This window comes from Oryctolagus cuniculus, chromosome 5 (assembly GCF_964237555.1).
Source record: "Oryctolagus cuniculus chromosome 5, mOryCun1.1, whole genome shotgun sequence".
NCBI lineage: Eukaryota > Metazoa > Chordata > Mammalia > Lagomorpha > Leporidae > Oryctolagus > Oryctolagus cuniculus.
In genome coordinates this window covers 118,253,653-118,277,987 of record NC_091436.1, presented here as the reverse complement: position 1 = coordinate 118,277,987, position 24,335 = coordinate 118,253,653, and the positions used below count along the sequence as shown (strand labels likewise).

The 24,335-nt window shown below is 42.5% G+C and overlaps 1 protein-coding gene across 6 annotated transcripts in view; it reads right to left on the bottom strand.

Moving 5' to 3' along the window:
- Window positions 1–24,335, bottom strand: part of PKHD1 (PKHD1 ciliary IPT domain containing fibrocystin/polyductin) — a 579,994-nt gene that overhangs the window by 192,031 nt on the left and 363,628 nt on the right. For all 6 annotated transcript variants that reach the window (XM_070074011.1, XM_051855614.2, XM_051855618.2 and 3 more), the window contains one exon: window positions 2,327–2,464. In XM_070074011.1, coding sequence (XP_069930112.1) covers window positions 2,327–2,464 — 138 coding nt within the window. The remainder of the gene's footprint in view (window positions 1–2,326; window positions 2,465–24,335) is intronic.

The window sequence follows — 24,335 nt, the reverse complement described above, 5'->3', positions numbered from 1 at the left end:
TTCCACTTACAGAAGTCTATCTTTAGGAACTGGAAATATTAACAATGATTAAACTGCTAGAATGTTCATTGCAGAATGACTTACAAGGGCAAAATCTAAAATAACTCAGATTTTTAACAACAGAAAATTATTAAGTATTATATACATATTTAAATGCATGTATTCACATGTAAGTATATACTATATAATATTGAAAGTATTAAAATTTTTCCTTTGAGCAATGAACTGTGGAAAATCTCACAATGTTAATTTATAATTGAAAAGATGATCAAACTGTATATCCTGTGCTTGAAAGTGTGTGTGTACTTGTATGTGTAGGAAATAAATGATTTTGAGAAAAAAATCAAAATATTATATTTACACTTGGAAATATGTGTAACCATTTCATTTCTTCTGTGTAACTTTATACTTGCTTTTCTGAATTTCCTATTTTGTACAATCCACTGAAAAATAATTTTTTTTTTTTGGACAGGCAGAATTAGACAGTGAGAGAGAGACATAGAGAAAGGTCTTCCTTTTTTCATTGGCTCACCCCCCAAAATGGCCACCATGGCTGGCGCGCTGTGCCAATCTGAAGCCAGGAGCCAGGTGCTTCCTCCTCGTCTCCCATGCAGGTGCAGGGCCCAAGCACTTGGGCTATCCTCCACTGCCTTCCTGGGCCACAGCAGAGAGTTGGACTGAAAGAGGAGCAACCGGGACAGAACTGGCGCACTTACCGGGACTAGAACCCGGGGTGCCAGCGCTGCAGGCAGAGGATTAGCCAAGTGAGCTGCAGAGCTGGCCTGAACAATAAAATTTAAAAACAGCAATAATTATGAACCATGTCTAAAGTAATAGGACTTACATAACCTAAGACAGAAGATTGAAACAAATGTGAATGAAAGGCCCTAGAAGGAAAGAAGATTTGATGCTTGGGAAAATGCAATGACTAGAATGGAAGAACCTGTACCCACAAAAACTCTAGGAAGATAGACTTTGATGTAATAAAAAGAAAAAAAAACTTAATAGAATTTCAAACAATGGGGAAATTTTTGAATTTTTTGTCACTGGAAGTAGTTAAGAAGAGACTTGGAAATCATTCTTCCAAGTAGTTTAAGAATCATACAGAAAATTAGGCCAAGAAATCTCTCCCATGAGATTTTAAAATTTAGATGATATCGAACAATGATATTTAAAGATTACTGTATCAATCAGAAATTTATTTCTTTGGGATAAGGTATTATTATATCTAGACATCTATTTTTGAAATCATCTTTTAGAGGGGAAAGTAGATGATTTCTTAAATTCAAAAGTAGTTCCTTAGGGGTTAGGGTACATGTCATTTGAGCTTTTACACTTACTGCCTACAACCCTTTCAAGTAGATAGTCTGCCTAAAACAGCTCATGTGTTTGTTTGTTTCTGATTTAGGCAAGTTATCATACTAGATATTGCTAACGCACTACACTGGATCTACTCCGTTCTGCCTGTCCTGTGACTTCAGCTGCATACCTCACTTCCCAGCAGTAGGGGTCTCTTCTAGAACTTACTGAATCTCTGGCCCTTCCATTAACAGCCCAAGGAGCCACAAGAATTGAGAGAGAGAGAGAGAGAGAGAGAGAGAGAGAGAGAGAGAGAGAGAAAATAAGTTCACAGCTTCAGCATGGACCCAGTGAATTTCTTGCCTCTCTGCACCATCTGCCTCATATTGTCCCAACATGTTGTGATTCGATAAGGCTTCTCTCAAAGCATTCCATGTAACCAAGCAAACTAAGCATGTTTTCCTTGACTGTACTATGTTTTCTTTCGCTCCTTTTATCCTTCCATTCTCTTTTCCCTTCACTGTTATGTCACTGGGATCATTTGTCCCAATAAAGTGTTAGCACATCAGGCTTGCTTTCAGGTCTGTTTGGAAGGCACCTTATTAAGACAGCAACTGAAATTTTTCTAGTGAGTCAATTGATCAAAGGATATCAAACCTATCCTCTGATATCTTGGAAAGAATGGGTCATGAGTAAATTCTGATGCAAATAACAAAAGGGAGAACTGGTGTATAATCTGGCAAAGCAAAAGGAACTCTGAAATGAGCAGCATTTGTACCACAAAGATCCTGGGACTAGAAACAGGGTCTGATGATGGTGGGCATGTGAGAAGGACCAATAGAAATCACCTTTATCCACATCCAGAGCTCTCCAAGGAAAAGCTTCACTGGTAAACTCTCTCACTCCTAGCCTTAGCCCTTCCCGAATTGCATTAAGCAATCCACTTGGTGGTACCATGAACTTGGTAGAGTCATTTCTCCCAGAACTTCATTCCCATTGTGTTCCCAACCCTTGTGCTTTTACTCACCAACTTTCAGCTCCCCGCCTGCAATGACCATGCATGCCACACTCAGAACATTGCTTCGGTCCACAGGGAATTCTAAAGTGCCCAGCACGTAAAGTCCTTTTAGCGCTGGAAGATCTGTATCCACCAGGACAGTTCTGTCTACAGAAGAAAAAGTGCTCAGGAGTGTAACCAAAATACAAATCCCCACCCCCTTCTCTCTCCCAGTGATTTACTCTGGTTCACCTAGCAATTCAGGAACTGCTTATAGTATTATCTAAGACAGACAGGTACAGTGACTAAAATTACAGATAACCTGCTAAAGGTTAGGTTCTAATAAAAAGATGGGGTGGGGAGATCAGAAGCTATTATCAATAAGTGTTTCTACTGCTTAACAAATAAAGCGTTATGGCCAAAAGTCATTGTTATTCACCCAACTGGTTGCTTTAAACAGGCTTTGCCTAACACACACAAATCAAATGAGTTGCCTACCTCTGTATCTGTCCATTCGATTTGGATTGAAATTTCAGGGAGGTGCAGAAAAGTAGATATGACCTTGCTTCTGTAAGTAGATTATTTGGTTGAGTCCCCTAGCTCTACCAGTTATAGCTGCATCTGTCAGCAACCTTATCTTTCTATGCCTCATTATCTAATAGTGAAAGAGGGATAATAATAAAAATATCTGCTTTATTTATAGATTTCTTGTAAGGGTTAAATGATTTAATAGATCCAAAGTGCCTACACAATACCAGGATACCATCTGGAATACCCATTTCCAACAGTGCAAGGCAAAACATGTGGGGCCTCTAAAGAAATGCAGGACATTAACATTATCTGCACTGTTGTCCATTAGTATGACATGCTTATAGAGCTCAAAGGACAACTTAAAGCCATTATTCCTCATTCACCCTTTCATTAGAGCAGTTTCCATACAAGTTCAAAAATAATCATAGATTTTATCTGAAATTAAAACAGAATAAAATAGGAGTAAAATTTTTCTCATTTAAAATAGTAAATATTTCATGTGTGCCAAAGTATTAAGTGTAACTTTCTGAAGCTTAGTAGTAATTCTAACAAATTAAAGATATCAAATTAAAATTTTGGCTTAAATTTCAAATACATAATCACTGACATGTAAAAAAAATTGTAAAGAATTATTTTCTTAAAATAATATCATTTCTCATTCAAGGAAAAATGCACCCTTGCTGTTCTTCTTTTTAAAGATTCTTTTATTTTAAAAGATTTATTTATTTACTTTAGAGGCAGAATTACAGAGAGAGGGAGAGACAGAGTGAAAGTTTTTCCATCTGCTGGTTCACTCCCCAAATGGCCACAATGGCCAGAGCTGGGTCAATTTGGAGCCAAGAGCTTCTTTCAGATCTCCTATGTAAGTGCAGGGACTCAGGCACTTGGGCCATCTTCTACTGCTTTCCCAAGCCATCAGCAGGGAGCTGGATAGGAGCAGCTAGGACTAGAATCAGCGCCCATATGGGATGCTGGCACCACAGGCATATGTTTAACCTACCATGCCACAGTGCCAGCCCACCCTGCTGTTCTTAAAGGCCTGACTACCCAAGAAAATTAACTCTCATGAATTGTCTTTCCTGGCCTATGCCTGCTTCCTCAGTTATAAGAACAACCATGCCGTTCAATGGTAGAGACTACAAACTTGTAAACCAACACTTCCTTTTTCCTCTTGTGTTCACAGTTAGACTATCATTTCTAGCCTGCTTTGTAGTTAGATGAAGCAATGTGACTGAGTTGTGGCTAGTAGAATGTAAGCAGAACTGAGGTATGACACTTCCAGGCAAGCAATGTTCATAAATACTGCATGCTCTCTCCCTATCTACTTCTCTCTGAGTTGGATGTAGAGTTGATTCTCAAAGTATGCTCATGGTCCGGCCTCTTCAGCAACACCCACTCATCCATCAGCATGCAATGCAAGTGTGAGTTCTGCTAGAGTTCCCAATCCATATGTTGGCTCCACCACTCTCCCTGAGAAGCTACCTCTCTCTTTCACACTCCAAAGACACCCTGTACATTCTTGCATCAGAAAACTCAAACATATTATTCAAATGACACATATATTTTATTATAGGTAGGGAGGCAACTGTCTCTGACCTGGCCCTTTGTATAATTACCTCTTCCTGTCCCACCATTACTTCCTTAAAGAAAGAGAACACTCACTTTAAAAAAAAAAAATCCTTACTCATTATCGTGATGTCAAAAATGAACAACATAAATGTTGCCAAGATTATTGAATTAAAACTCCTAGGCACTTTAAATTTAAGAATTCATTAGTAATTGGTACAAAAATGAATGCTTGAGGAAAACAGATAAAATAAATAATATATCTCAATCTCATCTCTGATCTCAAACATTCAGACAAAAGAGAAATATCTGGAGAATGCTGTAAGGTTAGCACACATTTTATGGCTTTATAACTTTAAGAAAAATGACTTAAAGAAAACACTTAAAAAAAAAAAAAACAAGAGTGTTATCAGAGTTCATGGAATTGAGTTCCATCCCCACTAATGATCAAGTTTCAGACTGATGCACACCCTGGGAGGCAGCAGGTGATGGTTCAAATACATGGGTCCTTGCAACCCACCTGGGGGATGTGGATGGAGTTCAGGGCTCCAGGCTTTGCCTGATCAAGCACTGGCTCTTGTGGGCACTTGGGTAGTGAAACAACAGAAGAAAGATCTCCCTCCCTCCTTCTCTCTCTCTCCCTCTGTGTGTGGGTGTGGGTGTGGTGTGTGAGAGAGAATCTCTCTCTCATTCACTCTGATCCTCTGCCTTTCAAATAAATAAACTTAAAAAAAAGAGTGCTATACAAATGTTATTCATCTATTCCAAACACTAGTTCAGTCTATCAATTCTGGTTATCAAAACTGATTATAAAAACAAATAAAATCAGTTAAACAAATTCATTTCCACAAGGTTTCCTCTCCCCCATCCCCCACACCCCACACATATGCAGACACACACAGTGATATAGATACTTTAAGTATATTTTTTGGTTAAAATACAAGTACATAGAAAATATTATTCCTCCCTTCAGTCATCGTGACATACCCTCTTAGAAGAAAATTTTCCATTTAATTAGTCTGCCCACTCCAAATGTACAAACAAATTTCCCAAGAGCCACAGATTTATATTAACCCCATGATAAAACAGCTGCCATCCTTACTTTCACATTCTCAAGACTTAACAACAGTAAACAGCACATAAGAACTACCCAAAAATAACACCAAAACTATCAGAGGAAAGTTATTGGATGAAGACAAGAGTAGAAATACTGTCCTAATATCTTTTCATGCCACACTTTTGACTTTTAAATTTCCTCCATCTATCTACCCACATTTCCTTTGTTCTTCTATCGCTTCCCCAAGATGTATCATATATAGGTATGTGATGTGTATTCACAATATGTGAGATGTATTGGTGGCCAGGGCTGTGGCATAACAGGTAAAGCTGCTGCCTGCAGTGCCAAAATCCTGTATGGGCGCCAGTTCAAGTCCTGGCTGCTCCACTTCCTATCCAGCTCTCTGCTATGGCCTGGGAGAGCAATAGAAGATGGCCCGAGTCCCTGGGCCCCTGCACCTGCGTGGGAGACCCAGAAGAAGCTCCAGGCTCCTGGCTTCAGATGGCACAGCTCTGACCGTTGCGGCCAATTGGGGAGTGAACCAGTAGATGGAAGATTCTCTCGATTCTCTCTCTCTCTCACTCTCTCTTTCTGCCTCTTCTTCTCTCTCCATGTAACTCTTTCAAATAAAATAAATAAATCTTTAAAAAAAGAGAGAGATGGTTTCCCAGTAGATGAAAATATATATATAAACATAATACAATATAGTTGAAATGATCATGTACTTTTAAATTATATGTAGATTAACTATCAATGTGCGTATTAAAACAAAACTCTGCTAAAATTAAATAAATACATGCTCTGAAAGGAATTTTTAATAAAGTGGTTCTTGTATCACAATAATAGAGATTACAGATTGTAGTTGCAAGTGACATAAGCAAAAATATTTACTTTTCTGGAATTTCAAGAAAACAACAGCTGGAAGCCCAAACTGACCAGTCCTTAGCCATAATAACTACTTACAGAGACTTTCATTTTGTTTCTAGGTGTGAACACTCTAAACCTAGTATCATTTCCATAAAATTACTCAAGACATTTCAGATTAATCACACAAAAACAGTTATTTTTCCAACCTACTTAACAAATGTCAATGATGGACCACTTTTAATTGAACTGTGATCAAGGCTTTGCACTTGTCCTGTTGCGGCCATGGCTATTCTATCCTACTCTGTCAGTGACCGATCTATCCTACTTGAGGGAATGAGCACTGGCATATGGAGGGAACCATCTGGAATTTCTGTTGCTCACTGGGAGGCTGATGGGGGAGCTGATCTGGAAAGAAGCTCCAAAAAGAAATAATGAGTTCCAGATGTAATTAAAGACTGTCCCCCGCCCCCAAAGGGGCTTAGGATGAGCCATGGGGCAGTGCCCCTTAGTTCCGAATCACACCCTCTTACCACTTGTTCATCCATCAAGCACTAAACACTCACCACTCTAATCCTAGTATCTTTTACCAAGTGATGTTTCAGACATGAAAAATGAATGATTTTACAATTAGCAGGATAAAGTTTTAAGAATAATATCTGCAGAGTCAACACCAGGAAGAATCTCCTGCATTTTGCTATCACCAAATGCAACAACAAAACACCAACAAAGAAGATTCAGTCTTTTATAAACGCATTTGCTAAGCTTAAATAACATTTAAAAAATGAGCCAAATCAAGACAGATATCTCTAACAAAATTCTAGGGCTTCTTTTGTGTCAGGAATAAATTGACTACTATATTACAATATTATAACATTATAATAGATAGTATTATATAATTTCCTTTTTTTAAATAGATATTATATAATTTCAACACTAGATTTAAACTCAATTTTCTCCAGCAAAGTTAGGGAATCAAGGACACTATTATGTAGCATTCCAAAGGGCTGACACTTGTCTAAATCCTGTAGAAATGGGATCAAGGGCAAAGGGCACTGAACCTGGGAATAATGATGGGGTCATATGAACAGACATGATTCAGGGCAGGATGGCCCCCTGTTTGTATGGTATTCACTATAGCAGGCTCCATAACTTAGGTGGTGAAGACAGTTTTTACTACAACTCTGCTATTGTCAGGAACACAGTCTACACCAACTTTGGACACAGTTCGGACTTCTGAGGGAGAGTAAAGGCATGCAAAGGCAGAACAGGATATGCAGGACCATGTGTAGGCTCATTATTTTCCCGTATCTTCATAACTAATGATTTTGTTTCCACTCTCAGTCTTGGCTCTGATATTTTCATATAAATATGTGAGCAAAGGAAAGAAAATGTTAACCCTCTTTGAATCACTATTAGGTGATTCAATGTTCTTTTTTAAAGAGAATGTTTTTAACTCAGATGTGACTGCCATAAACACTTAAATATACGTTGTTACACAATGATTGGTAGTAAATTTTTAATTGGTGCTCTTGTTTAACTTTGGGGGGCTCTAATGATTTACTCAAATAGTCTATCATCATTTATGAAGATGACTGATACAGCCAAGAAAAGTACCCCTAAAATAGAATGGGAGCACTCATTTATAAGTAATTCCCTGGGATGAAAGGTTAACATGATTGAAAGTTAATGTCAAACAGACTACTGAGATGATGATGTTCAGTTCTCAGGAATTCATTATCTGAAGAATGAAGCGCTAGCAGATAAGGATGCATTCTTTCTATAACAAAAGTCTTTCAAAGAGCTACTAACTTTATAGTCTGCATTTTCCAGCAAATCCACACAGGTGGTTTCTGTATTCTACTCTGCCTATCATTTTTCTCAAACTGGTCTTAAAAATAGGCAGAAGAGGCAGTTTTCAAAGTGCCTAGATTCAAAGCTATTTTCCCAACACCTTGAAAAAAAAATCTGCCTGGTGTGTGTATGTGTGTGTGTGTGCATGTGTGTGTGTATAAAGTAGAAAAAGAAGGGGTGGGAGTGGGAAATGCTCTTCTAATTCTCACCTCATGGGAAGAGGCTCATTTAAACACTGGATAATAAATTTTCATCCCACACCTCACATATCCTCTCTGTGTCTTTCTCATCCACACACAGGCACACGTAATTCTCATAGTAGAATCAACATTTTAAATTATGATATTTTAATTGATCAATAAAATGTTTAACATACAATGTTTACCTCTTCTTCTAGTCTATACCATCTGTTCTTCAAAATTATTTTGAATCTATTTAATAGGAAGGATTCTCAGTAAAATTATCAGCTCTATCAAATTCATCCTCTGCATTGCAAATGATGAAAGGAAAATATCAGAAGTTGCTGCTGTTTTCACAAAATGCATTCTCTCATCACAGGTTTGTTTGCCTTTTTTATGTTTGTTTATCGAGAGATGGTATTCTGCTCCTATTTTCTCCATAAGAACTCAAAGAATGCAGAGCAGACAACACGGTGTCACCCTTTAAAACAAGGCCCGAGGTGCTCTGCCTGCACACATGGCTCAGGTCTCACATCAATCTAGATCTTACAATGTTCAGATATAAAAACTGAAGAATATGCATTTGACAAACTCGAGGTCAGATGTTAAGCTATAGTTTGGCTTTATCCACAGAATTCTATTACCTCTGTATATTAATGAATCCTAGCTAACACACAATATGGGAATAAAATTCCTCCTCAACTGTAATATTGAATGCTGCTTATATTTGAGAAAAGGTATAAACTGGTAACTCTCAGGTGATTCAATTATTTAATTTTTACAATTTGCAGTTAGTACTAAAACCAAACCAGGTATAAAACTTATTTTCCTATGTGGTTTTTTTTTATTATTTTATTTGTTTTCTTAAGAGAAATAATGAAATTGACTTCTAAGCAAATATGTTTTCACACTTTAACCCTGAAGAAAAAAATACAAAATCCTATGACATAAGTGATTCATGGGGCTGTATTTTGGCACAGCAGGTAAAGCTGTTGTCTGAGATGCTGGCATCCCATATGGGCACTGGTTTAAGACCTGGCTGTTCCATCTCTGATCCAGCTACCCACTAATGCACTTGGGAAAGCAGCAGATAACTCAAGTGCTTGGGTCCCTACCACCCACATAGGAGACCCAGAAGAAGCTCCTGGCTCCTGGCTTTGGCTTGGCCAAGCCCAGGCTGTTGTGACATTTTGGGGATGGAAGCTTTCTCTCTATAACTCTGCCTTTCAAATAAATAAATAAATAAATATTTTTTTAAAAAAATAAGGAAAAAAAAGATGTGATACAAGCCTGAATAAAGCTATTTAGGCAAAGGTTTCTGTAGCAAACCTATTCAATAAATTTATTCCCCTCTGCTAGCACTTTAGTGAAATAAATCTCATCTTGTCTCTGCTTGACACTTGAGAAGCCTATCTGTCCAGAAAACTGAGATTCTTTCCTTTTCTTCAATGTTGTTGACTATTTTTTTCTAGTTTTCAATTGTGTTTTCTTTTTTAAAAATTATTTTATTTGAAAGGCAGAGTTACAGAGAGAGAGAGAGAGAGCAACACACAGAGAGTTTGTCCATCCACTAATTCACTTCACAAATGGCTACTACTACCAGGGCTGAGTTAAGCTGAAGCCAGGAGCTCAGATGTGTGGCAGGGACCCAATTCCCCCACCCCATCTCCTGCTGCTTTCCAGGTGCATTAGCAGGAGCTGGGTTGGAAATGGAGCATCTGGGACCCAAATTGGTGCGACATGGAATTCTGGAGTCACAGGTGGTGGCTTCACCTGCTAGTTCACAACACTGGCCCTAATTTTTTCTTCTAACAAAAAAATTAAAAAAAACCTCCAAAACATTATTAAATTCCTAAAGAAAGGTGCCCATATTCTTTTTGTTCTGTAAAGTTATATTTTATTTTATAAATATATGATTGAAGCTTGAGAGACTTTAGAATATATATCTGACTAATGAATGTTTTATAAATTGTATATACAAATAATGTATATAACATATATACAGTTTAATTTGTTGCCTCAATATTTATATATTCAGAGCAAACCAGTTCAGGTGTTATGCTCTTAAATTCATGAAGTGTTTATATTCCACACAAATACAACAGTAACTACTATAGCAGTTTTCATTATTCTTAATATTTCCATATTTTCCATTTGTCTTGAAAGTCCTGAAACTTTTAAGAATTGTTTTCTGAGGTCAGCACTGTGGTGTAGAAAGGCTAAGCCTCTGCCTGCAGTGCTGGCATCCCATATGGGCATTAGTTTGAGTCCCAGATGCTGCATTTCTAATACAGTTCCCTGCTAATGCACCTGAGAAAGTAGCAGAATATGGCCTAAGTACTTGGGCTCCTTCACCCATGTGGGAGACCCAGAAGAAGCTCCTGGTTCCTAGATTCAGATCAGCCTATCTCTGGCCATTGCAGCCAATTGGGGAAGGAACCAAAAATGGAAGCACTCTCGCCCTCTTTCTCTCTCTCTACTCTCTCTGTATCTCTTCCTTGCAAATCAATAAATAAAATCCTAAAAAAAAGTTTTTGGTTTTGTTTTGTTGGTGGTGTTGTTTTAAAGATTTATTTATTTATTTGAAAGGCAGAGTCAAAGAGAGGGGAGAGAGAAAGAGAGAGAAGAGAGAAGGTAGGGAGTGCTTCCATTGCTGGTTCACTCCAGAGCTAGGCCGATCTAAGCTAGGAGCCAGGAGCTTCTCCCAGGTTTGCTAAATAGGTGTGTGGGGCCCAAGCACTTCAGCCATCTTCCTGCTTTCCCAGGAGAATTAGCAGGGAGCTAGATCGGAAGTGGAGCAGTGGAACTCAGCTGGCACCCATATGGGATACTGGCACTGCAGGCCATGGCTTTACCCACTATACCAGAGTGCCAGCACTTGTTGTTGTTGTTTTCTTTTTAATTCTAGCATATGACATGAATTAAACAGAGGTCTTGCTTGAGATTTCCAAAATATATTTCTTTTCTCTTGGGTTCAAATACTGTCTCAGATCTTACCAAAGTTCTTAGAACATTTATTCACAAAACCAAGGATTTTTTTTTTTTTTTTGACAGGCAGAGTGGAGAGTGAGAGAGAGAGAGAGACAGAGAGAAAGGTCTTCCTTTTTGTGCCGTTGGTTCACCCTCCAATGGCCACCGTGGCCGGCGCGCTGCGGCCGGCGCATTGCGCTGATCCGAAGCCAGGAGCCAGGTGCTTCTCCTGGTCTCCCACATGGGTGCAGGGCCCAAGCACTTGGGTCATCATCCACTGCACTCCTGGGCCATGGTAGAGAGCTGGTCTGGAAGAGGGGCAACTGGGACAGAATCTGGCGCCCCGACCGGGACTAGAACCCAGTGTGCCAGCGCCGCAAGGTGGAGGATTAGCCTATTGAGCCACAGCACTGGCCCCAAGGATTTTTTTAAAAACAATGATATCCTTATCCTACTATCTCTATAAAAACTCAGCACTTTAAAATATTTCTATACCTCCTGATAGTGATACTGAAATCCTTTTCTTTATACTCATTCTTTATAATTCAGGATTTCTAGGAGTCCCCAGAAGAAAAATGATATGTAAAAATAAGCATTATTACTGATCATAAATTTGTTCATCCATCCATTCATTTACTTAATACCTATTGTCAAATGCTTTTCAGAGAGTTGTTGCCAAGGAAACAAACATAAATTAAACAAATTGACCATTTTACTGAGAGAAGTAAAATTTAATGAAATTGATCAATTGGGTTTGGTTGCTTCTGATGTAACACTCAGTACAATTTTTATAAAGAAATAAATAAATGATGATGCATGGCCCGGACAATAGCTCAAGGTAAGGGAAACTGCATATCTGCACCTGCTGCTTCTGTCCTTCTTGCACCCATCCATCTGAAGAATGACTGCCTTCATTCGCTCCTAACTCCCTAGCAGCCAGAATCCCACTGACAACCCACCAAAAAATAGCACACACATATCCAGAGTGTAAATAATTGAGTAACTTCAATCATTCCTCAAATGCAACCCCATTCCATCCAGCAGAAAAACAACAGTTCATTGGAAAGGATTAAAAAGATTAAATACATTACTACATATAACAGAATTATGGTGCCCAGCACACAATAGACATGGAATTATTAGCTATGCCCAATGTACACTGAGTACTTACTCTGTATCTATCACTACTATTACATGAACCAGAGACAAAGTCCCTTCACTCATGAAACTTAATACTTTATGGAGGAAACAGACATTAAAATACATTCACACAAATAACTACACAGGTACAAACTGTGTAAAATTGGTAGGAAAGAAATGCATAACACTATGAGAGTAACAGTGAGGATGAAAATGCTGAGACCCAAGGAATGAGTCAATCTTGATCTTGAGAGATCAACATCTTAACCAGGTATTGAGTTGGGGGAAAAGTGCTCCAGAGAAAGGGGGTAATTTATATGAAAATTGAGAAGTGGGAGAGAGCTCCATTCAAAAGAGTGCCTGGATGGCAGAATGTGGAAGAAAGCAGTAAGAGCTGAGGCTGGAAAGGTAGGCAAGGGAGCAGACCAGGCAGGACTTCAGCAGTCTTGTAAACACTGAGATTTTGTCTGGAAAATGATAGTAAGCCACTAGTGGGTTATAAGCTAGGAAATTAAACAACCAGTTGGTATTTTTTTTATCATTCTGGCTAAGTCAGAGAGAATGGAGTAGATGGAAATAAGGAAAGCAACAAGAGAACAATTAAGGGCCATCCTAGTAACTCACCCAAGAGGCTTTATTGCACAGAATAGGGTGACAGCAGATGTCAAGAAAGTACATATTTGAGTAATATTTGGTAAGCAAAACAGCCAGGATTGGTTGAAGTGTCAGGCCCAACTCTGAGGGGTGGTGTTGTAGCACAGCAGGTTGAGCTGCCATTTGGGATGCCTGCATCCCACAGTGGAGTGCCTTGTAACAAGTCTCACCCCCACTTGTGATCCAGCTCTCTGCTAATGGATGCCCTGTGATAACTCAAGTACTTAAGTTTCTGCTACCCATGTGGAAGACCCAGATAGAATTCTGGCTCGTGACTTCAGCTTGGTCCAACCCTCTTACAGGCACTTGGGGAGAGAAACAGAAGACGAAATATCTCCCTCTCTGTCTCTTTCTCTGTGCTTCTTTGCCTTTCAAATAAATATAAATAAATAAGTAAACTTGAAAAAAAGAACAGCTCAGAACAATCAGGAAAGGAAGATGGCCACTATGCTGAAATAATACAACTATGGGATGGAGAGAGAGCAAGTTGGCAACTAGGAGTGACAAGTTTGTGGGAGGAGAGGATAGGAATAGAAAACCCCACTAGATTATTTAGTTTGAGATACCTGTACATCATCCTAGTACAGATTTCAAGTTGACAGGTAGGCATATGGGTCTGATACTTGGAAAAAGAAAAAAAATGTTTCCATGGTTTCAAATAACATCTATTGCTTCATGACTAACAAATTTGTATTCTCAGAAATCACCAAGAATGAAGAGAGAAGACTCAATGTCTACATGTAGAAAAGGGGTCAAGGGAATTTTTAATCACATGGAACATACGAATAAAGTATGTGTGTGTGTGTGTGTGTGTGCTAATAGGAAATATCCTGTAGATAGGAAAAGACTGTAGACAAGAGCAACAAGGAGACAATTAATAGACTGAGGGTCCTGAAAAGAAGAACAGCATGAGATGCAGAGAACACCAGGTGGGCCTGTTTAGCAAAAAGGTAGAAGGCTTCTGCTAATACTACAGGAGGGAAGAAGATGAGGGCACTGAAGTATATACACACTTGCCTCCTTTCAGGAGGGACATGAGGACTGGCAGCAATAGTAAACATGAAAATACCCTTCAACTGACTGTGACCTTGGGACTTTTAGTCATATAATGTAAACACCAGAGTTCCCAATAACCAATGATGAATGTTCTCTGTTATAGATCTCTCTTTCTCTCCCTCCCCCTCCCTTTCTCTTTGTGTGTGTACATGTGTGTACGTGTGTGTGTGTGTGTGTGTGTGTAATAAATCTCCATATGTGGGCATTTGGCTATTGGGCATAATGCCTCCATAAGAATCATATGATATTAATAGCATCTGGATAGAATTCTTTGAAAAGTAATTAATGAGAACTATACATAAGAATGACTAACCACCATATAAACATATAAAACAGTTAATATAATTAGAGTATATATGCCTGTGCAACCATATATCAAACCAAATGCTTATTTTCCATATGAGAACTTTTTAGCCATCCATTTTCAAACAGGGAATGGTTACATGCTACAACACGGATGAACCTTGAAAACATTATACAAAGTGAAAGAAGCTATTGTATGATTCCACTTATATGGGATGTCTAGAAAAGGCAAATCAACAGATACAGAAGTAGATTAGTGGTTGCCCCAGGCTGGGAAAGATGGAGGATTAGGGAGTTATGGCTAAGGATGCGGGTTTCTTTAGGACTTGATGAAATGCTCTAAAGTTCATTGCAATTATGGTTATATAACTCTATAAATACACTAAAAACCATGAATTGTATGCTTCAAATGGATAAATTATGTGATTTGTGAATCATATTTCAAAATAGCTCTTAAAAATGAAGAAGCTTTTTATGTTCTAATATGGGAAATATTCAAATTATTTCTTTTTTTGCCATTTTTTTTTATTTGACAGGTAGAGTTATAGACAGTGAGAGAGAGAAACCGAGAGAAAGGTCTTCCTTCAGTTGGTTCACTCCCTAAATGGTCGCTACAGCAGGGGCTATATCGATCCGAAACCATGAGCCAGGTGCTTCTTTCTGGTCTCCCATGCGGTGCAGGTGCCCAAGCACTTGGGCCATCCTCCACTGCCCTCCCAGACCACAGCAGAGATCTGGACTGGAAGAGGAGCAACCGGGACTAGAACCCAGAGCCCATATGGGATGCTGGCACCGCAGGCGAAGGATTAGCCAAGTGAGCCACAGCGCCGGCCTCAAATTATTTCTTTAAAAATATGGCACAACACAATTTATAATATGTAAAGAGAGGTAATAAGAAACTATGTACATGTTGTATAATTTTTTCATGTTTTGAATATCAGCATAGAATATCTCTGCAAGGATATCCAAAGGACCAATAGCATTTTTTTTTTAATCCCAAGAAATGAACTTGGGTGACATAAACATAGAGGTTAAGGGAGACTGTTCAGTGAATATTATTCTGTGCCTTTAAATTTTGAACCAGGTAGATGTTTTGTCTATTTATTTTTATTTTTATTCAAATTCAGAATAAAAATAGACATCTTTTTTATTTCCTATAGGCAAATTTTAGTCCTCTATGTACACACACACACACACACACACGTGTTTGTTTTCTTGAATTCTCTTTGTCCTTGCCAAATTTAAAATTTTCTTCCACGACCTACAATGCCTTGAAAAAGATTGTAAGGTATGTATTCTCTTCTTATTTGACCTAACTCCTTTGACTTCTTGTTTCTAACACATTTTGATATGTAATATTGTTTTCCCATTTTATCACCATCTGTGCCATTTCAAATATTGTTAGAAATACTTCATACCACAAAGTATCTGTAAACTCCAAAAAACTTGACCTTGTCACTGGTATGAACTTGGAGTTTGGTTCATTTTAATTAATTAATTAATTTGAAAATCCAGAGTTGGAGGAGAGCTCCCATCCACTGGTTCACTCCACAAATGCCCACAACAGCTGGGGCTTGCCTGGACTAAAGACAGAAGCCGAGAACCCAGCCCAGATCTTCCACATGCCAGGCAGGAACCCAATTATTTGAGACATCAATTTTGCCTCCCAAGGTCCATATTAGCATGTACATTGGAGTTAGGAGCTGGAGCTGTGTGTCAAATGCAGGCACTCTGATATGAGGGATGTGAGCTTCTTCTTCTTCTTCCCCCCCACCCCCCACAGGCAGAGTGGACAGTGAGAGAGAGAGAGACAGAGAGAAAGGTCTTCCTTTTTTGCCATTGGTTCACCCTCCAATGGCCGCCGCAGCCGGCGCGCTGTGGCTGGCGCATTGCGCTGATCCGAAGCCAGGAGCCAGGTGCTTCTCCTGGTCTCCCATGGGGTGCACGGCCCAAACACTTGGGCCATCCTCCACTGCACTCCCAGGCCATGGCAGAGAGCTGGCCTGGAAGAGGGGCAACCGGGATAGAATCCGGCGCCCCGACTGGGACTAGAACCCAGTGTGCCTGCGCCGCTAGGTGGAGGATTAGCTTAGTGAGCCCAGGCGAGGCACAGGTGGATGTGAGCTTCTTAATTAGCACTTTAATGGTGAGGCCAAATGCCAGCCCCACTAAGATGTTTTGATTTATTCTGACTTCTGTTCTTGCTACAGTAACATTAGCATAAGACCAAAGTCTACTAATGTGCATAGATTACAATGCTCTCTAGAAAATTCTCTTTACTGCAAAGTTTCTCACCCATAATTACTGGAAACAACATCCCAAAACAAGAATTCATGAGTCAGCAAAGAAGCACTCGTAAGCTTAAAATTAGCGAACTACAAAATAGAGATACTGAGCCGGCGCTGTGGCTCAATAGGCTAATCCTCTGCCTTACGGCACCAGCACACCGGGTTCTAGTCCCGGTAGGGGCGCCAGATTCTGTCCCGGTTGCCCCTCTTCCAGGCCAGCCCTCTGCTGTGGCCCGGGAGTGCAGTGGAGGATGGCCCAGGTCCTTGGGCCCTGCACCCCATGGGAGACCAGGAGAAGTACCTGGCTCCTGCCATCAGATCAGTGCGCTGGCTGCGGCAGCCATTGGAGGGTGAACCAATGCAAAGGAAGACCTTTCTCTCTGTCTCTCTCTCTCACTGTCCACTCTGCCTGTCAAAAAAAAAAAAAAAAAAAAAAAAAACAGAGATACTGAATGGTCAGTAATCAAGGTATTAAACAGAGCAAATGGAAAATTTAGCTTAAGCATATTCCCAGACAAACTTTGGAAGCAGAATAAATAAGAGCACAAAAAAGTCCCTTATATTTCATTTCAATTCAATTATGAGACAAAAGTCTCATAACAGGACTTCTTAGTTCCTGTGGCATAGTGGGATTTAATAATAGGATATTTTTAACATATGGGTAGAAAACTATTACAACATGATTTACTAATATTTAGTCTTCTCCGCCTGTTTTGGAGTGCCATCCTCATCACCAAGGAAATTCCCTTATCCCCACTCATCTGTTTCTGAACTCTACTGTGCTTCATTCACCTCTCTTTCTTTTTGCCTCTTCTTACAACAGCATCACATCACTTTGATTGCTCAGATTTATCTAGAGCAAGCCAAATTATGCTCCTTTTTAAAACTTCTTGCTAGTTGATGTCTATTTTCTATTTTCCTTAAAAAGTCAGAATCAGTTTCTCATGCTCTAATTTTTTAAAAAATCTAGGTGTGTAGGCAGGCATTGTGACGCAATAGTTTAAGAACCAGCTACTCTACTTCCAATCCAGCTCCCTGCCAATGCATCTAGGAATCAGTGGATGATAGCTCATGTACTTGGGTTTCTGCCACTGACATAAGAGACTCAGATGGAGTTCCTAGCTCCTGGCTTCAGCCTGGCCCAACTACAGCTGTTGTAGCCATTTGCAGAGTAAACAAGCAGATGAGAGTTCTCACCCCACTTTCTGTTAGTAAAACAGGCGCCACCTTATCTGAGGTTCCATCTCAAACCTTGGGCCACCATTTTAGGCTATGACCCAGTTGCCATCTTGTACAATAAGTTTGGCCTCTTCAAAATCTACCCTGGCTTACTAGAAATCAGGTGACCAAATGGCCCAACCACCAGCATCAACTCCACCCCACCCTAACAGCATTCGCTGCACCCACTTCCTTATCCCTGCAAGGCTATAACAAGACCTGCTTTCCCGTACAGGCCCTCTTTTTCTCTATCTCCCTCCAGCCTGTTGTGCCCCACCCCCACCCCCTCGACAATATAACTTTTCCTTTACACTTGATCTTAGCCAAAAGGCCGAGAAGCGATAACTTCTCCTGTAACTCCAGCATTTGATGTGTTTTGTGATGGCCTTTCATTGGTGCCATAGCTCGGATCCAGGATCTCCCATCAATCTTACTCTCCCCTCAGGGACCTGAGCTGCTCCAGGATCATGAATTCCTGCCAACCACAAAACACACCCCTGGGCCTCCTTCTTCACCATTCAGTGTTCTATGATCTCCATCCATATACCAGACCTTCAAAATTATAAGGTAAACAGCTAGGGAGTGAAGGGCAGAGTCAGGGTCCACGTTCCTTTCTCCCTTGCTGATCTCTCACAACTAGAACAAAAACTAGGTTCCTTCACTTCCATCCCAATGTTGTACATTAGAGAGTTTCAATATTTAACGAAGTCCTATGATCTGACTTTTCATGAAGTCTTTATGATCCTCTCCAATACCCTCCTTCCAGAGGAGCAAAGGCGAGTTTGGGAACAGGCCCATTTCTATGCTGATGAGACTCATCAGACTGACCCTGCCCACTCCATAGGAACAGATGTGGTCCCCGAACAGGACCCCAGTTGGAACTACAATCTTCCCAATGGCATGACAGCCAGAAATTGTTTCATTACTTGCTTATTAGCTGCCCTCAAGAAATCCACCTGAAAGGCCGTAAACTATGATAAACTGGGAGAACTTGCTCAAGATAAGAAAGAAAACCCGTCTGCCTTTCCACAGCATCCGACACAGACCCTTCACCAGTACACTAACTGTCGCTCCCCCTCTTCGTGGAGGAACGACACAGGACCCTACGCTGTTCTTTCGTCTGCTCGGCCCTCCCCGGGTTTGCTGCTGGTTCTTCCCGGGTTGGCTACTATCCCTTCCACCTCCGTGGAAGGGCAGTTCCCCCTGGCCGCATTCCCCACTTCCGCAGGGGAGCGGCACACCGCCGGCCGGTTCTCTCGGGGGCTGCACGGGTTCCCTTAGATGTTCCCCATAGATGTTCCTGGTGCATGCCGTCTCTCTCCTCCTTTATAGTCCTTCTCTGCCAATCCCAACTCGGCTGCCCACACGCCGAGTACGCTGCTCTCCAATCAGGAGCAAGTCCTACAGTTAATTGGTTGAACTGGAGGCAGCTGTGCGGAAGCTGTTTACTTCTCTCCCAGCGCCATATTGTGGGAGAGCAGATGCATAGAATAAGTCCTAATTCGAGTAACTTAGTCTGGTCCGGATTGCTCCCCACAGATCCCCCTTTCTTTTTATTTTTTAGCGTTGATACGCGCCTGTCCTCGGTGTCCCGCGGCACACACTCTGCTCTACTTGCTAGAGCCGCCACAGGCTCTTACAAGTCCTATCAATCAGGAAAACCGAATCCGGGTCCTCTCTTCGCCATGTTGTGAGGAGGTTTTTAGGCGCTGATGCGTGCCTGTGTTCGGTGCCCCGCAGCGCATGCCCTGCTCTGCCCGCAGGGGACTTACAAGACCTATCAGGCAAACCGAATCCAAGCCTTCTCATTGCCTTATTGTGGGGGAGACTTATTAGTGTTGGTTCGTGCCTATCTTCGGTGACCTGCAGCTCATACTCTGGTCGAGCTTTGCTGGCGCTTACCGCCTTAAATCAGGCAGACCGAATCCAAGCTTAATATTGTTGTATTGTGGGGAAGCCTTACTGATGTTAATTCGTGCCTGTCTTCGGTGACCTGCGGCGCATAAGCTGCTAGCTGCCCGCAGGTGCTCATCGCCTCACTTGATTAGGCAGACCGAATCCAAGCCTTCTAATTGGCATGTTGAGGGGAGGCCTTATTTTTCTCTATTTCTCTATCTCCGGGCATTCCTACCTCTCCCATTTCACTTCTATCTTCCAGCATTCCCATTTCTCTTTTACTTCACTTCCAAACTTCTGTTTCTCTTATCCCCGCAGCTTCCCGCTCTCATTCCATTTCTAAACTTCTGTTTTCTCTTATCCCCGCGGCTTCCCGGCGCCTCGCCCTGCCGGCAGCTTCACGGCTCCGCGCAGCTTCCCGGCGCCTCGCCCCGCCAGCGGGCTCCGCCCCGAGGCTGCTTCTCCGCGCCTCGCCGGCTCTGAGCCGCTTCAGCCCGCGCCTCATCTGCGCGGCTTCCCGGCTTTGCGCGGTCCGCGGTCTCCACGCTTAACCCTTTCGCGTCTGAACCACGGCCTACGCCAGCCCCGTTCCCTATCTACTCACGCCCCGTGCTCTCTCTGCACGCGGCGGCTTCCGCGAGTAACACAGCGTAGCTTGCGTCTCCACCACTAGGATTCAATCTAAGTTCCCCGGGCTAGTCTGGCGAATTCAACCCAGCGTACGTCTCCGCCTCACGATTTGGCTTCCCGTCCTTTGCTCCCCGGGCTAATCAGACGGATCCCAATCTGGCTTGCGTCTCAGCTTCTAGTTTCAACTTTTCGCCCCCTATTCCCGGGCTAACTTGAGAACCCCAAAGTGGCTTTCGTTTCCGCCTCGGCCTGCCCCCCGCGGCTTCAATTTCCCTAACATTTTTCTCTACCCGGTATGTTTCCCCAAGTTTTCTTCCAACAATATTCCTCCCTCATTTCTCCTGGCCTCTCCCCACAGTCCGCATCCGAGTCTGTTTGTTCTAGCTTTCACTTTCGCTTTCGACCTTAGAGATTTCTCCCAGCTTCCCCCCGTAGTCCGTATCTGAGTCTATGCCTAGGCTTTCAATAGCTTCTTCCGGCTCCTTTTTCGTCCGGCTTTTCCCTAGGCTGTTTGCTAGTTTCTCTCTCCGATATTTTCCCTAGTTCTTCCCGTTTCTTCCCTCCTAAGTTTTTTATCCGTCCTAGGTTTCCTATCCGTCCTAGGTTTTCTATCCGAGTCAGGTTTCCTATCCGAGTCACGGCACCATTATGTCGCTCCCCCTCTTCGTGGAGGAACGACACAGGACCCTACGCTGTTCTTTCGTCTGCTCGGCCCTCCCCGGGTTTGCTGCTGGTTCTTCCCGGGTTGGCTACTATCCCTTCCACCTCCGTGGAAGGGCAGTTCCCCCTGGCCGCATTCCCCACTTCCGCAGGGGAGCGGCACACCGCCGGCCGGTTCTCTCGGGGGCTGCACGGGTTCCCTTAGATGTTCCCCATAGATGTTCCTGGTGCATGCCGTCTCTCTCCTCCTTTATAGTCCTTCTCTGCCAATCCCAACTCGGCTGCCCACACGCCGAGTACGCTGCTCTCCAATCAGGAGCAAGTCCTACAGTTAATTGGTTGAACTGGAGGCAGCTGTGCGGAAGCTGTTTACTTCTCTCCCAGCGCCATATTGTGGGAGAGCAGATGCATAGAATAAGTCCTAATTCGAGTAACTTAGTCTGGTCCGGATTGCTCCCCACACTAACCTAGACCCACAATCTCCCGATAGTTGGGGCCGTCTCATGAGCCATTTCTTTGCCCAGAGCTTCCCTGATATCAAGGCAAAGTTAACATGGCTCTAGAGGGGCCCATTAATTCCACAGGCAGAAGTTCTAGAGGTAGCCTTTAAAGTATACAATGCGAGGGATGAGAATGTCCAAAAGGCCAAATTTCAAATGCTGGCCAAGACCTTCCTACAAAAACCTACTACATCCAATGGCTCAGGTGACCACAGGTGTCACAGAGCTGACAATAAGGGTCCCCAAACTCTGTGTTTTAAATGTGACCAAATGGGCCCTAGGCCAGAATGTACCCTAGCCTCAGGGACCCACCAAGTCCTTGTCCTAAATGTCACCAATAGGGCCATTGGGCAGTGAACTGTCCTCCTGTCCATCAAGCCAGTAGGCTATCCACTCTACCTATGGCCTGGGTTGACCTTCTAGGGCTTGCTATTGAGGACTGAGGAAGCCTGGACTCCCACCACCCAACTATAACAATCACTCCACAGGAGCCCAGGTAAATGTGATAGCAGCAGGTAGGCCAATTTCTTTTCTTGTTGACACAGGGACAACCTTCTCAGTCCTTACCCAGTATTGGGGGACCACCTCGGCTGCCTCAACCTCCATAGTTGTGGTGGAGGGAAAACCTTACAGATCCCTACAGATTCTCAATCTGCTCTGCACAATTAATATGACACCCTTCCCCCACTCTTTTCTCATTATACCTCAATGTTCTACTCCCCTCCTGGGAAGAGATACACTTTATCAGTTTGGTTCTCATGTGATTTTCACCCTCTGGCCATTGGCCCCATTCCCCAACTTGGCTTTGCCTCCCTTCCTGTTACTGTTCTCTCCCCATGATGATCCTGGTCCAGCTGCCCTGCCTATCCCAGGCCCTCTATCAACTGTCAACCCACATCTATGGGATACCAGTCACCCAGTATCCTCCCATCCAGATCCCATGCACATTTCCTTCCCAGCCATGATACCTCCTACCCCTTTCCAGCCTTCAAAGTCTAAAGTCTATAATTTCCAAACTGCTACACCAGGGTCTACTATGCAAGGCTTACTCCCTCTATACCACCCCAATATTGGCAGTTAAAAACCTAATTGGGTCCTGCGCAGTGGCTCACGTGGTTAATCCCCTGCCTGTGGCACCAGAATCTCATATGGGCACCGGGTTCTAGTCCTGGTTGCTCCTCTTCCAGTCCAGCTCTCTGCTGTGGCCCAGGAGGCAGTGGAGGATGACCCAAGTGCTTGGACCCCTGTACCCACATGGGAGACTAAGAAGAAGCACCTGGCTCTTGGCTTCAGATTGGCACAGCACCGGCTATAGCAGCCATTTGGGGAGTGAACCAATTGAAGAAAGACCTTTCCCTCTGTCTCTCTCTCTCATTGCCTATAACTCTACCTGTTAAGTAAATTTTAAAAAATTTTAAAAAACCCAATGGGTTATTCTGTCTGGTATAAGACCTCTTGTTATTGACACAGCAGTGCTACCCATACACCCAGTGGTCCCTATCATACACCCTCCTTTTCTCTATCCCAGCATCCACATCTCACTTCTCCATCCTGGATCTAAAGAACACATTTTTTACCATTGCCCTACATCCTAACTCTCAGGTCATATTTGCTTTCACCTGGACTGATCCTTACACCTGAGTCTCCACTCAACTGATCTGGACCGTACTCCCCCAGGGGTTCCAGCATAGCCCCCACCTGTTTGGTCAGGCCTTGGCCAATAATCAAGGTACCCTGGATCTATCTCCCTCCTTTCTTCTTCAGTACATCAGTGACCTCCTCCTTTATAGTCCCTCAAAAATAGGTAGCCAACGACAGACTGCTACTCTCCTCAGCTTCCTAGAAGCCAAAGGTTATTGGGTATCCTTCACAAAGGCACAACTTTGCTTATCTGAGGTACCTATCTTGGTATACATTTTACTCCCACCCACAAGGCTATCACTGTAGAAGAAAGTGCCACATAGCTAACCTCCCACCTCCTTCTACCAAAGAAGAAATTCTTTCCTTTCTAAGGCCTGGCAGGAGTCCTACATTCATGTATTCCAAACTTCTCCCTTCTAGCTCGACCACTGAATGAAGCCACAAATGGATTCCTCTAAGAGCCTCTCATAGCTCCAGTCACCTCCCAATATCATGAGCTTCAACAAGCTATTCTAGAGGCCCCTGCCTTACACTTACCAGATCTCACATGGCCCTTCCTCATCTATGTTACTGAAAACCAAGAAATGGTCTTGAGGGTTCTTGGCCATCAAATTTGTCCTTCTTTTGTCCCTATAGACTATTTCTCAAAACCACTATATCCCATAGTCATGGGTTGGGCTCCCTGTAGATGAATGGTAGCCTCAGCAGCAATTCTCATGCAAGAGTCAAAAAAACTCACCTTTGAGGGGCTGGTGCTGTGGCACAGCAGGCTAATGCCCTGGCCTGAAGTGCTGGCATTCCATATGGGTGCCAGGATTCAAGATTCTGCTGCTCCACTTCTGATCCAGCTCTCTGCTTTAGTCTGGGAAAGCAGCAGAAGATGGCCCAATTCCTTGGGCCCCTACACCCACATGGGGGACCCATAAGAAGCTCCTGGCTCCTGGCTTTGAATCAGCGAAGCTCCAGTCATTGCGGCTAACTGGGGAGTGAACCATCAGATGGAAGATCTCTCTCTCTCTCTCTCTCTCTCTC